This window comes from Gorilla gorilla, chromosome 2 (assembly GCF_029281585.2).
Source record: "Gorilla gorilla gorilla isolate KB3781 chromosome 2, NHGRI_mGorGor1-v2.1_pri, whole genome shotgun sequence".
Lineage (NCBI taxonomy): Eukaryota > Metazoa > Chordata > Mammalia > Primates > Hominidae > Gorilla > Gorilla gorilla.
Genome location: NC_086017.1, coordinates 63,548,496 through 63,562,900, shown reverse-complemented (window position 1 = coordinate 63,562,900; position 14,405 = coordinate 63,548,496). Strand labels below are relative to the sequence as shown.

Sequence of the window (14,405 nt, the reverse complement as noted above, 5' to 3'; positions counted from 1 at the left end):
GTTTCACTCTTGTTGCCCAGGCTGGAGTGCAGTGGCATGACCTCAGCTCACCACAACCTCCACCTCCCAGGTTCAAGCGATTCTCCTGCCTCAGCCTCCGGAGTAGCTGGGACCACAGGCATGCGCCACCACTCTCAGCTAATTTTTTGTATTTTTAGTAGAGACGGGGTTTCTCCATGTTGGTCAGGCTAGTCTCAAACTCCCCACCTCAGGTGATCCACCTGCCTCAGCCTCCCAAAGTGCTGGGATTAGAGGTGTAAGCCACCGTGCCCGGCCATGCTCCTCGTTTTTAAAGCGGACATTTAACGTTTCTATCTGGTATTATTTTCTTCTAGCCTGAAGAACCTCCTTTAACATTTCTTAGGGTGCAAATTTGTTGGTGACCAATTCTTGGATTTTGTTTACCTGAAAGTTTTTCTACTTCCTTCTTTTGTGAAGGGTATTCTTGATTCATACAGAATCGTTTTTCCTTTTACCTCTTTGAAGATGTCACCCATTGCCCTACGACTTGCACTGTATCTGCAAACAAGTAAATGCATATTCTTATTATTTTCTCCTAGTATGTAATGTGCCTTTTCCCATTTGCTTTCTGTTAAAATTCTCTGTATCTTTTACTTTCAGCCATCTAAATTTGATGTCCTTAGCAGTGGTTCCCTTTGTGTTTCCACTGCTTGAGGTTTGTTGGGCCTCTTAGATCTGTTAACTTAGTTTTCAATACTTGCAACATGTTCAGCTTTATTTATCTTAAAATTTTTCTTCCTCAATCTCTTTATTCTCCTGTGACTCCAATTTCATATACACCAGATTGCTTATTGTTGTTTTAGAGATCACTAAGCCCTCACCGACTTTTTCTGCAATGTCCAGTCTACTTTTTTCAGATATTGTATTATTTACCTACTGAGATTTACCTATTCCTTTATTATGTCCATCTTTTCCTTCAGCTCCTTAAACAGGCTCATAGTAGTGACTTCAAAGTCTTTGATTATTAATTGCAACATCTGTCATCTTTTGTTTCTATCCACTTTTCCCTCCTTGATCGTGAATATTTTCCTGCTTCTTTTCATGTCTTATAGTTTTGGGTCATGAGGAAAAACATTCTGGGAACATCTGAGTTTTGGTCTCTTCCTTTAACGAGTGTTGATTTTTGTCTTTTTGACAGGTGTTTAATTTATTGGCCATTTCCCTGATCCTTTTGAAGCTTGTTTCTGTGCTTTTTAAGTCAGGTCTAGAGTAGGCTTACTCAAGGGCTAAAGTAGCTCCAACCCTAAAGCCTGGCGTTTCTGAAGTCTCAGTACCCAATGTATTCAATTAGGTCCTTCCACTACATCTGAGCAGAACCATATACCTCCCAGCATGGAGAGATTTCCAACCACTTACAGCATTCTACTAGCTGTTCTCTGCCTGGCCTCAATAAGTATCACCTGGCACAGAAGCAGCTTAGTATATGGTCAGATTTCAAAGAACCTCCACTCTGATTACTGGAGCCCCTTCTCTGCATACTTCTCACCTGTACTCTGCCCTGAAAATCCCAGCCATCTTAGCAGCCCTGAACACTGTTCTTTGACCCCTCAGCAAATAGACCATCGTTCTCTGCTGGACTCTGCCTCTCTGCCATAATTCTAAAACTGTCTCCAGGCAGAAAGCCAGGACAATTGCGGAGTTTACCTCATGTGTTTCCCTTCTCATAGGGATTGCAATCCTGTATATCCTATTTCCATTTTCTGAAAATAGTCGCTTCCTATTTTTTGCCCAGTCTTTTGTAGTTGTTTATGGTGAAAGGTCCAGTCTGGTAGCACTAGTATGTTGTGGCTGGAAGCAGGTTACATGAGCCTTAAATTGGTCTCTCTACATCCATTTGTGTATCCATCCAATCTATTCATATTACTGCAGCCACAGTGATTTTCATATGCAGATTTTCCCAACGTTTTATTAAGAAGAATTTCAAACATCCATAAAAGTAGAAACAATTATACAATGAACACCCATATGCCTACCTCACCTAGATTTCATAATTAACACCTGCTACCTTTCTTCTTCTTCTTTTTTTTTTAAGACAGGGTCTCACTCTGCTCCCCAGGCTGGAGTGCAGAAGCATGATCATAGCTCACTGCAACCTCAAACTCCTAGGCTCAAGCGATCCTCCTGTCTCAGCCTCCTGAGTAGCTGGGACTATAGGCACACACCACATTGCCCAGCTAAAAAGACTTCTGGTTTTTTTTGTTTTTTTTTTTACCAGAGACAAAGCCTCGCTATGTTGCCCAGGCTGGTTTCAAACTCCCGGCCTCAAGCAGCCCTTCCACCTCACCCTTCTGAATTGCTCGGATTACAGGTGCAAGCCACAGCACCCAGCTGCTACATTTTCTTTATCGCCTATCTCTGCATCCCCCTATCCATCTATTAATTCATCTTATCTTTTTGAAGCATTTTAAGGTAAGTTGAGGATATGAGAATACAGCATAATTTTTAGAAAATGTGAATTTGAATATCGCTCCCTGCTTAAAATTCATCCATGCATTCTCTTACCCTTCAGCTAATGACCAAAACCTGCGACATAGTCTAAAGGTCCTATGTGACCTGGACTCTGCCGGCCAGTCTCTTTCCTTTCATCTGACTTCATCTCCAGCTCTCCCAGTTCCTGTCACCCTAGCTTCGTTCAGTTCCTCCAGCATCCTCTGCTCCTTCCTACTGTACCTCCTTTCTGTGGGTTTTCCCTTGACTAGAATACCCTTGCCCCAGCTTCTTGTCCCACCTTGCCTGGATATGTGGACTACTCATTCTTCACTTCCAGGATGCTCCTACCCACTAAACTGACAGCAGTTGTGCCTGTTAAACCCTCTCACAGCACATGAACCTTTCTTTCAAAGCATTTATACAAGTTTGTAATTGTCATTTTGGCCTCCATCATCAGATATAAGCTTCACGAAGAAAGAAACCATTTCATTCCACACTGTCACTGCAGTGCCTACACGATGCCTACATCCCACCACCATAAACCCGGTGCCTACACAGTGCCTACATCCCACCACAATTCCGGTGCTTACATCCCACCACCATAACGCTGGTGCCTACACTCTACCACCACAACCCCAGTGCCTACATCCCACCACCATAACCCCAGTGCCTACCTGGTTCCTACATCCCACCACCGTAACCCTGGTGCCTACATCCCACCACTGTAATCCTGGTGCCTACCCAGTGCCTACATTCCACCACTGTAACCCCAGTGCCTAGCAGGGCACTTGGCATACATCTACCACTGTGTAGGAACTGAAAAAAATTCATTAAATGAATAAGTCATTCTTAGGAAGTTAAGAGAGAGGGAGAAAAAAGGATCCAGCAGGATTTTCTGCTTCTTATTCGTCTGTTATATCAAATTCAACTGCCTCCAGGCCAAGCACAGTTGCCCTATTTCCAGAGAGCTGTGGAACAATGTCATCCGGAAAGCCCTCCAAAGACAAAACTCCATGGTTCTCCAATGCTCTTCTAGCAGCCGATCTAAATTCTCATAAGACTGTGGATCTTTATGTTCATTTGAGTCTCAAAAATACAGCTCTGAATATCAAAGCTGTTTTGTTTTTTCCAGAGAAAATCTCTTTAATAAATGGTATCAGTAAGGGCTTAAAACCAACACCTCATTCCATGCCTCTCATCTCATACACCAGGGCAGTAACAGTGGCTCTCCTTTGCTCTGTGGCACCATGAATGCTGTCTCATATGGGTGGAGAATACTTAGGGCTAGGGCTTGGGTGCATACATCTGTTGAAACATTAAAATGAAATCCAGAAAAGGAGCTGTTGAACTTTAACAAGGAAGAGTTCCCTACACTATAGATCTACTGGTCTTTGTATACCAAGCTGCCCTGCAATACCAATATTTGATCTCTGTAAAAGCAATTTTACCATCCTGTAAAAGAATATTACACAAAAGAGAAAAAAAGCATAATGTTGACAGTAGCATCTTAGAGACAATCATCAATTTGTTTCTCACAAGCCAAATTATTAAACTCCTAAATATCCTTTTCATTGTAAAAGTAATGGCAATTGTTAATGCCTCCAATTGAATAGGGACCACAGGAAAATTATGGCTTTAATTTCAACTATTAAGGTAGCAACAGCTTTATAAAGAGCTGGGTCTGTGCAAGAAAGCACTGTAATGAATTCTCTTCCCCTAGGATTTGGGATCAACAGATTCAACAGCCTCCCCTGCAACACTAATACCCTCAACAACCTCCCTTTTCTAACCTGCACATCAACAACCCAGAGCACAGGTGGAGGGGGAACTGCGGACAGAGAAGTCAACTCAGCACACAGCTCTCCATCTGCAAAACGAGCGTCCAGGAGGGCACATGTGGCCAGAGGTGCCTCCTGGGTCCTCAGAGGTCTTTCTGTACATTATTAAAAAAAAAAAAAAAAAAAAGAACTTGGTCAGGAACGGATGATAGCCACAGCTGACAAGTGAGAGCTCTACTGAATCTGTTGCTAGCGCCTGGCTGCTGTCCACTGCTGTTGCCAGGGAAACAGACGTCAGCTTGATGGAAACAAGGATCAGCGAAAACTTTCACTTACCTCGTTTCCACTGATCCCGACAGCCATTTCTATGGAAACAGTAGCTGCGAGCCAGCGGCAGAGAGGTTACCACTCACTTGTTAATGTCAGGTGTGGCTACCAGCCTGTGCACTTCAGGTACCATGGTACCAACAGCACCAGGATCCAGCTGTCAGCTACCCCCAACAGCTGTTAACTCTGCAACAAGAAAGTTCAGTGTTCAAAAGTATATATAAATGTTTAGCTAGGTTCTTTATTAGAAAAAGGAAATTTAGCACTCTCATTTAAAGCCAAATCAGAGCTTAGTTTCTTGTTCTACCAAAGCCAAGCCACGTGAGGGTACTGAAGGACCCTGAATCTTTCCGGCACCCTAACCTCAGCATTCAACTCCATTCACAATATTACTTCATGGTTCAGAAAACGGGACATCCAACTGTGAACAAATCTTTCACGTATTAGCCTCTTCAAACCAAAGACAAATCCAGCTAAATGTGGGGAAGTACTTTGCTACAAGTAATCATTAAGGGTGTCTTTAGCATTCTGTCAGCTTAATCATCACTACAACACATAGGAAGTTATTTTTTAATCATAAGAACTATCTACAAAGAGTCCTCCCCTGTCCCGTTTAGACTGGACTTCCGTGTGCCTTAGTAGCCACTGGCCAAAAATTCTCTGTTGGCCAAGATATGGAATTAACTCACTATTGCAGTACAGTTTTATTCTGAATATGGTGACAAATCGTGCCGATATCCTGGCTACCCCAGGACCCCAATAACAACCTTTTCAATTTTGTAAGCAATTACACTACTCTTTTACAAAGCAGACATATCAGAGGTATATATATTGGAGGAAATTCAATTGTCCATTTTCTGTCAGTAGATGCTGGTAAAGTGTTGAATGAGAGAAAAATCTTTTTTTTTTTTTGAGATGGAGTTTTGCTCTTGTCACCCAGGCTGGAATGCAATGGTGCAGTCTTGGCTCACTGCAATCTCCACCTCCCTGGTTCAAGTGATTCTCCTGCCTCAGCCTCACAAGTAGCTGGGATTACAGGCATGCACCACCATGCCTGGCTAATTTTTGTATTTTTAGTAGAGACAGGGTTTCACTGCCTTAGTCAGCCTGGTCTCAAACTCCTGATCTCAGGTGGTCCACCTGCCTCAGCCTCCGAAAGTGCTGGTATTATAGGCGTGAGCCACTGTGCCTGGCCAAATGAGAGAAAAATCTAATCTCAGTCATGAAAAATGTATAAGAATGCCTATTCCCAGAGGATATGTCTCCACTTAGAAAATATTCACAAGTAATACAACTACTATCTATTGGTGTGTTTTGCCTCTTGAGCCACCATTCAAGTAGAAGAAATCAGAGATTGTCTGGCTATTACTAGTATGAATTTAAATGGACCAAACCTGATTCCACTATGTAAAATTCTGGTATAGTCAGTCCACAGTACACCGGCACCGGCACCAGCACCACCTTCCCTCTTCACATTCTCCATCCCATGAATCTTTGCTTTAGGAAACCAAAGCTTCCTAAAAGTAGCCATGCCTGAGTCTTTGTCTAGGCCCCTGGTATCCAATTAGCCAGAATGGGATGTAGGAGGTGAGATTCAAAAACATAAACTAGTTTGAAAATTGCCTTCAGTTTTCTATAATGCTTCACTTCATCCATGTTCCCTTAAACTTCTAAAGATAAATAGGCCTATAGTAATACAAAATTGGATTGATTTAAAATGATACCTGTGATCTGGTAGGATCTGGAACTTACTAGAACACCAAGAATACAAATTAATTGGTATGATTTTGAATTTATAGACCTGGGCTGGGTTTACATTCAATTTTATGTCATAAGAGTGGGTTTAATAACAATATTTATTGCCTAACAACATACAAGATCTACTTAACAAAGTATTTCAAATATTTTTCATAAGTTGTTGCCAAAACCAAAGGTCTGAATTCATAAGTGAATTATAAATGATTTTGATCTATTCTTTAAAGCAAGCCCAGGAGGGGGTTTATGTAGTAATATCCTTTAGTCAGCAGTAGCTTATGTCATTATATATATAATAAAACATTTTAAAAATATAACTTGGGCTTTTCACTAACACAGACCTATCTTGGCCAGCTATTATTAATTAGTTTGAAAGGACTGAATTGATTCGATTCTTTTCTTGCATCAAATCCAGGAAGAGATGCACCCTTCCTGAACTATCATAATTTCAATAGGCCAAGCCCTCTACATTCTTCAGCTCACTGAGTCCTCACTGAACTTCACAAAGCTGCTACTGTGATGAGCTCCATTTCACAGATGAGGAAAGTAAGGCTCAAAGAGGTAAGTAACTTGCCCCAAATCTCACCACTGGAAAAGGTAGAACAAACATTCAAGACTTGGTTGTCTGATTCTAAAGCTGGTGTGCTTAACCACTATGTAATAGAAATGCCGTTCCCCTCAATTTGTGCAAAAAAACATTGTCAAATATATAACTTTAATAACAATGATTTAGACCTGCATAATACTTTGCAGCTGACACAGTGCTTCCACATTCTCCAGAGCCACCTCTTGGGTGACACTGAGTACAACGTTGATGTGTGCGTAAAGTGTGGCCACCTGCTGGGAAATCCAGAAAATGCTACACTCCAGAATTTCCAAAGAGTACCCTGCACCCTTCCCACCTAACCCAGTGAGGGGAGTGGGGGATATCCATGGATTTAAGATAAGGATATGTTAAATTAGAAAAACCCTCTGTGTATTTTTAGAAGCACTTCTACAGTCATTAGCTGATTGAAAACCACCCTGTGTGGGAGACGGCAAGACAGGATATCGCTGATATCCTGAAGGACAGAGACTTAGGCTCAGGGTAACTCAGTGAAGTCCCCGAGTGAACGCGGGACTCCAGCAGGACGGAACCCAAGTCTTCCAGCCCCCTTCCTGGGGGCTGGAGCCACATCCTGGGAGCCTAGGGCATCTCCATCTTGCAAGCTCAGACACCGCCACCATAGGGATGGCTGGTGGCAGGTGGGCCCTGAAATGCAGAAGGAGGCAGAGCCAACCAGCCTACCACCCATGACCCCCATGGTCCCCCTGGGAATCTAGCATGATTCTAAAGATGAAAACCTCAAAAGGGAGTTCAATTAACAATTTGAAAAGTGAAAAATTGCCAAACTTCTAGAAGGCCACGTGTAATATGTCTGAATTGCAGACTTAAAGAAGACATTCTTTCCAATTCCTGGTCATAATGGGAGCATACCCTCAATGACAACTTAAGGTTAAATTGCAACATTAGACATAGACATTCTCAGCCCCTCCCACAGAATACTGTGATCAGAGACGGAAGTATTCATCTATATTCATGCATGGCTGCATAGGGTTTACAGTTCATAAACTTGATACTTACCTTGAGGGAAAAAAGACTCTGTTATAAAACCAAAGATTTTCCCAAAGCATCAGTGTTACAACACTTTACAAATAAACACCAAATCCAATGTGCAGATTAAAGTCTGTTCAAGAATACAATAGGATGGCATGGCCACACACATGACGGAGCCAAGGAGCAAAAACAGATACAGGTATTTCCAAATGGCTGACAGACTTGAAGACATACAGCACCATCTAACATTTCCTCGTGAGAAGGCAATCACATGGTCTCGACCAGCCTTTCTAAAATGAGGGCGTTTTAATTCAGTGCTTAGGGGATTACATTTGTGTTGGTCTGACAGTCCCTCAGGGTCTATGCAACACAAATCGTCTTCCTCTCAACATTTATATCCTTCTGGTTTTGCAGTACCTCTAGTGTTCCCTTAAAAAATTATGAAGACTCTTGAGGCTAAAATTTAAAAAATAATAATAATTTGCTTAAACGACAACAAAAATATCAATGGGAAAGTAAGAGGGGAGTAGCAGGCAGAGAGGGAAGGTGGTGGTTGGGGGGGCGGAGGGGCGAAGGTGGAGGCATGCCAGCCCATCGTCAGTCTCCGGGGGAGATGCCTCCTCATCTCTCTAGGGCAGCTCACAGAGTCTCTGGGTCTGCACCTCTACTGAATATGTGCCCTTCTGCACTGCTTCAAAATGGGCTACCCCATGAGATAATGAATGCCTAAGCACAAGGCCGCTGTCTGTGTCTGAGACATCCCGGCACCCCTCGCCTCTGGACCAGAGCCGGGCACTCTACAGGATCTCAGGAAATACTGGCCAAATCAGGAACAAAGCTGCGAGGCTGTGCTTTGCAGACATGGTTCTGCCTTTACCCAAACCAGCCCTACCGGAGGCCTTCTGGGGGAGTAGAGAGGAGGTCATGTGCAGCCTCTAGGGGTATGAGCACAGCCCGCACTGACAGTTAAAAATCGCTGGGAAGTCTCGGGTTTTCTTTTATAATTTCATGTGTCATTTCCAGTCTCCTCCATCAGGGATCTAAGTTTTGTTTTGATGAAAAAATGTTTTTTAAAAAAATTATTTCCCCCCAAAATATATTTCAGTAAACTGGTTGTTCCATGAAGGAGTGTACCTTTTTTATCCTCCAGCTTTGGGTACCTCCCACGGAGGTGCAGGTTTAATCCCCATTTGTGATAGCGGGAAGCCCCCCCGCCCATCTTTTTCTCTTTTCTTTTTTTAAGCACCTCACGATCTGGCTCCTGCCTCTACTTCATCATGTCTGCTGGGGCAACGGTTCCTGCCTGGGAAAGCTAAAAGATAAGGGATGTCACCGGCACTGTTAAAATTAGTGGTTTCCATGGCCTCCGTCAGTTTAGCTGGGTTTAGGAGACATGAGGCGCCAAGGAATTCACAACAGGATTGCTGTTAACCTTGTATAGAAAGCTCCTGTGGCAAAATCAAATGCGATGTTATTTCTCCAGGAATAGACACCACCCTCACATGTCCAACCCTAGCCTAAGGCCACTGAGGTTTACTAGGAGAAAGACATTTCTCACGTTGAGGTGGAAGAGCCGGAGGCTTGAGGAGCCACTCATCTATAGGAGGCGGCTCAGGCAGGGGAGGGTTATGTGGCCCCATCCCAGGCTCAGCCCCCACCCCTCTCTCTGGGGGGCACTGGCCCCTGGGCCAACTCTACATAGGGACTTCCTGTGACAGTATGCGTCCCTAGTGTGGAACTGACTACATTCAATCCAGGGCAGGTTTAGGGGAAGATGCAGAAAGGAAGCCGAGATGGATAAACGCACTCTGCTTTCTGCTCTGGAAAAAGCAGTGTTTCCAAAAATGCGATTAAAGCCTTTCACTAACTCAGCATACATGAAGACATCACTTCCCCGAGATACAGCCTCGGAAAGAGCAAGATAAAGTGAGTGAGGAGGAGATAAACTCGCCTGGAATCAAATCCATCAACACTACTTCCTGAGGGTGCCTGGGCGCAGTGCAGTGACAGAGGCTCCTCTGGGAGTCGTGGGCCCCTCTTGGCCTCCTGGTATCCTGCCTGCCCCCCACAACCCGGCAATGGCTGTATGAAGGACCTGATTGTGAGAGAGCCATACAGCCCCCAGCTCCCTTCTCTGTAGCACCCCACCTTCTGGGGGTGTCTGAGAGGCGGTGTGGATGCAGGGCTGCCCACAAGGGTTCTGGGATGGCATCTCCAGCTACGGGCAAGGCAGAGCCTGCAACATAAGGAGTTCCCTTTCCAGGCCAGAATCTGCTGCATTCTCTTTATGGAGAGTCAATCCATAGAGAGGAAGTGATAAACAAGTAAACTTCAAAAATCGTGACTGAATGACGTGGTCTCTGTAAGGCCATGGGAAATGTGTGCACAAAAGTCGATCATCACTCTGCATTAAGAGAAGGATTCTATAAGTTTCGGTTAAAACTGAATCACAGGGACAGTTCTCACAATGACAGCACTAGAACACCAAGCTAATAAAGAATCCCAATCTAAGGAAGATTTTGAAACTGTCCAGTATTTATGTGCTTGAGGCTTATTTCTCCTTCACAGTAAAACCTAAAACTCCCCTGGAAGTATTTATAATGCACTGTGGTGACCTAAAGGGGCCAGGCTATGTACTAATAGACACAAAATGACAAGGGGTTATGTACTAATAGACACAAAATGACAAGGGACAAAAGCCTCTTTCCTGGGGGAGACCAAGGCTGGAATTCCTTTAACTCACTTGTAATCCACCTCTACACGTTCACATACTAACACAACTGGCTTCGGGGGAACGTTTTCATTAAATTAACAGTGTTTGGCAAGCATTGGAAACACGGAATCTCACAGACAGATACAGGCAGAAAGAATCACAGTTCAATCCAAAAGCAACACACTGAGAGGACATCAGAGTCGAAACACATGCAGAGAAGCTGTCAGGGAGCAGCTAGGAGACACGCAGAGTTGCCTCACACGTGGCAGCAGGAGAAGGTGCAACACGGATCCAACTGCTTACCCACTAAGGACACCAAGAACCAGGTTAAGGACGAAAAATGAGCCAAGGATGATCAGACTAACAAAATACACCCATGGCCATTCCCATCCTATCGCATCATTTACCTGTAAAATGTAAGGAGATCAGTTATCAGTTATCCATTTACTAAAGAGCAGAGCCCCAGTTGCAGCTGCCAGACCTCTCAGTGCTTTGCTGAAGGTTAGTGCTCCTAGGACAGGGACTGGGCCTAGGTCCTTCCCTTTTTTTTTTTTTCTGCAAATAAGGACAAGCTCAGCGGCTGAAATCTACAAATGGGGCCTACCAAAAGCCCACCCAATCCAGCTCATTTTGCTATCGTTTTATAACGATTAATCTGCATTATATTTGGATCTAGACAAATAAAGCAATTATAAATGTATCTCACTTTAGAACAGACAAAAAAAGGGCATGCTATGGAAATTGTTTAAATCTCAAGCAACAATGCTGATTAATTTCTGGTCAATAATCGTTCTATAGTTCTCCTTCATGAAGCCTGGTGAGGTTCCAGGAAACAGCTTGATTTGGGAAGCCTCAGCAGAAAAGAAAGCATCTCAGAGGACATATAAAACGTCTGGCAACCCCTCTTGGCGGCCCTCATCCAGCAAAGCCTGTGTGGTCTTGGCAACTGTCCTCAGGACTCTGCTTTCAAGATGAAAGAGGTGTAGCTTACCCGCTCAATACACCAAGTACAAGATTTAGTACGAAAAATGACCCAAAGATGACGAGACTGACAAAATACACCCAGGGCAATTCAAATCCCATAGCATCATTCATCTGCAAGAAATAAGATGGTCTCATAGGAGTGGGTTAATAAGAGGATTTAATAAGGAGAGAGGGTCACATTAGAGACAGCATTCTATATATTTAATTAAACATTTACTTAGATTTAAATCAGAAACAACAGTAGCCAAATCAGAGACAACAGCAGCCAACACACATTAATCACATATTCCCCATACACACACACAAGCATCCATACACACACACACACACACACACACACACACACACACACACACACACACACACACACACACAGAGTCATCAAGGCTTTCAGGCCGAATAATAGCAGATTTTGGCCCCAGGAAGGAAAATCAGCTGGGATATGGCTTTTTCTTACAGGAAACTGTCTTGATAAGTGATTTTCAGGAAAGGTCTTGGTAGAGGACAAAACTCCTGCTTAGCTAGAACCTATTTTCTATGCTGCCCAAGATTTTAGACTTTGTGTTTAAAGTTTGTGATGGCGGAAAAGTCTTAATTATAGAGACAAACTTGTACCATCTGACTCTATAAACTCTTTTTAAAAACTCCTAAAATCATCTTCTACTGGAAACCAACCTACCCAAGGAAACCAAACCCACCTTAGATCTGGATTATCTGCAACCTGTGAGTGCAAACAAAATGAATGCAGCAAAATGAATGTGAAAAAGAAATTTTTTCAAGGTCAACTAGCTGACACAAGTCACGGGCTCTTTGGGGAATGGGCTTTTTCTTAGCTGCACCCACAGAAAGGACAAGCAGCCCTTATTCTCCACACTTAGCTTTGATCTAGATGACCCCCCTGGGAGACTGGCTCCAGCTGTGAGCTGACTGGGTTTAGAGGTGAAAGGGTGTGGCCTGAGGAACCCCATTCCCCTATTCCCGGACAAGCTCATGCTGCACATTCAGACACAGTCTCCCTGGCAGACCTGGCCAAAGGAAGCTAGAGCAAACAGGTGCTTTAAGGATCACAGCTGGATGGAACTTTCCAGCAGCACAGGTCAGTGTTAAATTCAGCAAAACACCTTTCCCAGGAAGGAGGTGCTAAGAACCAGTCAGGGGACAGAATGGATGGCCCAAGGTATGACCCTGCCACAACACCCAGAATTTTCAGCCAATGAGAATTGCAAACAGTCTGGATAGAGCCATCGCTCTTGCCTTGCAGGTGCAAGCCCTTAGGGTGTTAAGCATGTGCTTTCCTGCATATGATCTGGCTCCAGGTTTTAACTTTACAGAATGAGGCTTGTGCGTTTCACAATGTTTGCCTCGAGAAGCCAAATAGGGAAAGTGAACATTAAAAAAAAATTACCTAACATCTGTTGCTGAAGTCTAGGGAGAGGGCATTAAATCCCTTATGAAACACCTGTTTGGCCACATGAAAATTGATGTGCTTAATAGAACTCATATCAGTCTGCACATCTTACATTGGCAATTAGAGTAATGAATGAGCCTGGGCTGTGGCTGCAATTGTTGATCTAATTAAGTTGGATAAACTAATTTCAGCAGGAAGGCAGAGGGTAATTCATCCAGAGCAACTATACCACTAAACTTACTGAAAACCCCATATATGAAGAAGGAACTGGCTGCCTGGTGTGGTGGCCTGTGCCTGGCCTGGGTCAGCACCTGAGACAGAGCCCCATCTGGGCTTGTTTCCCTCTGTGTTGGAACAGAGGTGCATGCAGCAGGGGAGAAGGTGCCCAACAAGGTGACGGGAGGGCGGACAGGTCCAGGGCTCCCATCAGGAAACCTCACTCTTCCATGACCCTAGCAACCGTCATCTGCTGAGCCATCTGCTTCACCAACCCTCCTTCAGGCCTCAGTCTGGTGTTCCAGAGAATGGCTCTAGAAACAGCTGTCTTCTCCACTTGGGAGGGAAAATTTTCCTTTAAAAAATTTAAAACCCTTTTAATTTCTTGGGAGTAGGTGTTCATCAGATTCACATTTGCTCAAATCAGAAGTATCACTTGGAATGACAGTTGAGGCCTGGAGGGGAAGGCTGGAGTTGAATACAGTCCACTGGAGATTCCAAATCTCTAAGTCAGAAGGTGGGGCAAGAGAGACAAGCTTCAGCTCTGAGAACGGTCTTGCTCCCATTGAACCCTTCTCAATCCAAGTCCCTTTTCAGAGCCAAGCATTTCTTGGATCTTACCATATACAAAAGAAAAATCAGAACATGAAAGCTGTTCCCAAAAATACCCACGTGAAAATAGAGACTGCTTGGGATTTTGCCTGTATGGTCTTTATCAACAATGAAGAAACTGGCTTCCACTGAAAGACTTCAATTTAGATTAATTTTTTAAAAACTTATATCAAAGTCATCAAGGGGTGTCATCTGGTGCCCAGGAAATAATTTTCTTTTTAGCTTCAGTTTTCCTTCTTTTAGAAGGCTGAAATGGGCCGGGTGCAGTGGCTCACGCCTGCAATCCCAACACTTTGGGAGGCCAAGGCAGGTGGATCACCCTGAGTTTGGGAGTTCGAGACCAGCCTGGCCAACACGGTGAAACCCGTCTCTACTAAAAATACAAAAATTAGCTGGGCGTGGTAGCAAGGACCTGTAATCCCAGCTACTTGGGAGGGCTGAGGCACGAGAATCGCTTGAACCCCGGAGGCAGAGGTTGCAGTGAGCCGAGATCACGCCATTGCACTCCAGCCTGGGCGACAGAGCAAAACTCCGTCTCAAAAAAATTTAAAAAATAAAAATAAA

General features: G+C 43.9%; 1 protein-coding gene across 5 annotated transcripts in view; it reads right to left on the bottom strand.

Moving 5' to 3' along the window:
• Positions 1 to 14,405, bottom strand: part of CACNA1D (calcium voltage-gated channel subunit alpha1 D) — a 318,247-nt gene that overhangs the window by 128,873 nt on the left and 174,969 nt on the right. For 3 of the 5 annotated variants that reach the window (XM_055382671.2, XM_055382674.2, XM_055382669.2), the window contains exon 8: positions 11,613 to 11,716. In XM_055382671.2, the coding sequence (XP_055238646.2) occupies positions 11,613 to 11,716 (104 nt within the window). Of the gene's footprint in view, positions 1 to 10,924; positions 11,029 to 11,612; positions 11,717 to 14,405 lie in introns of all 5 variants that reach the window. The other 2 variants (XM_055382670.2, XM_055382673.2) reach the window with 1 other exon arrangement.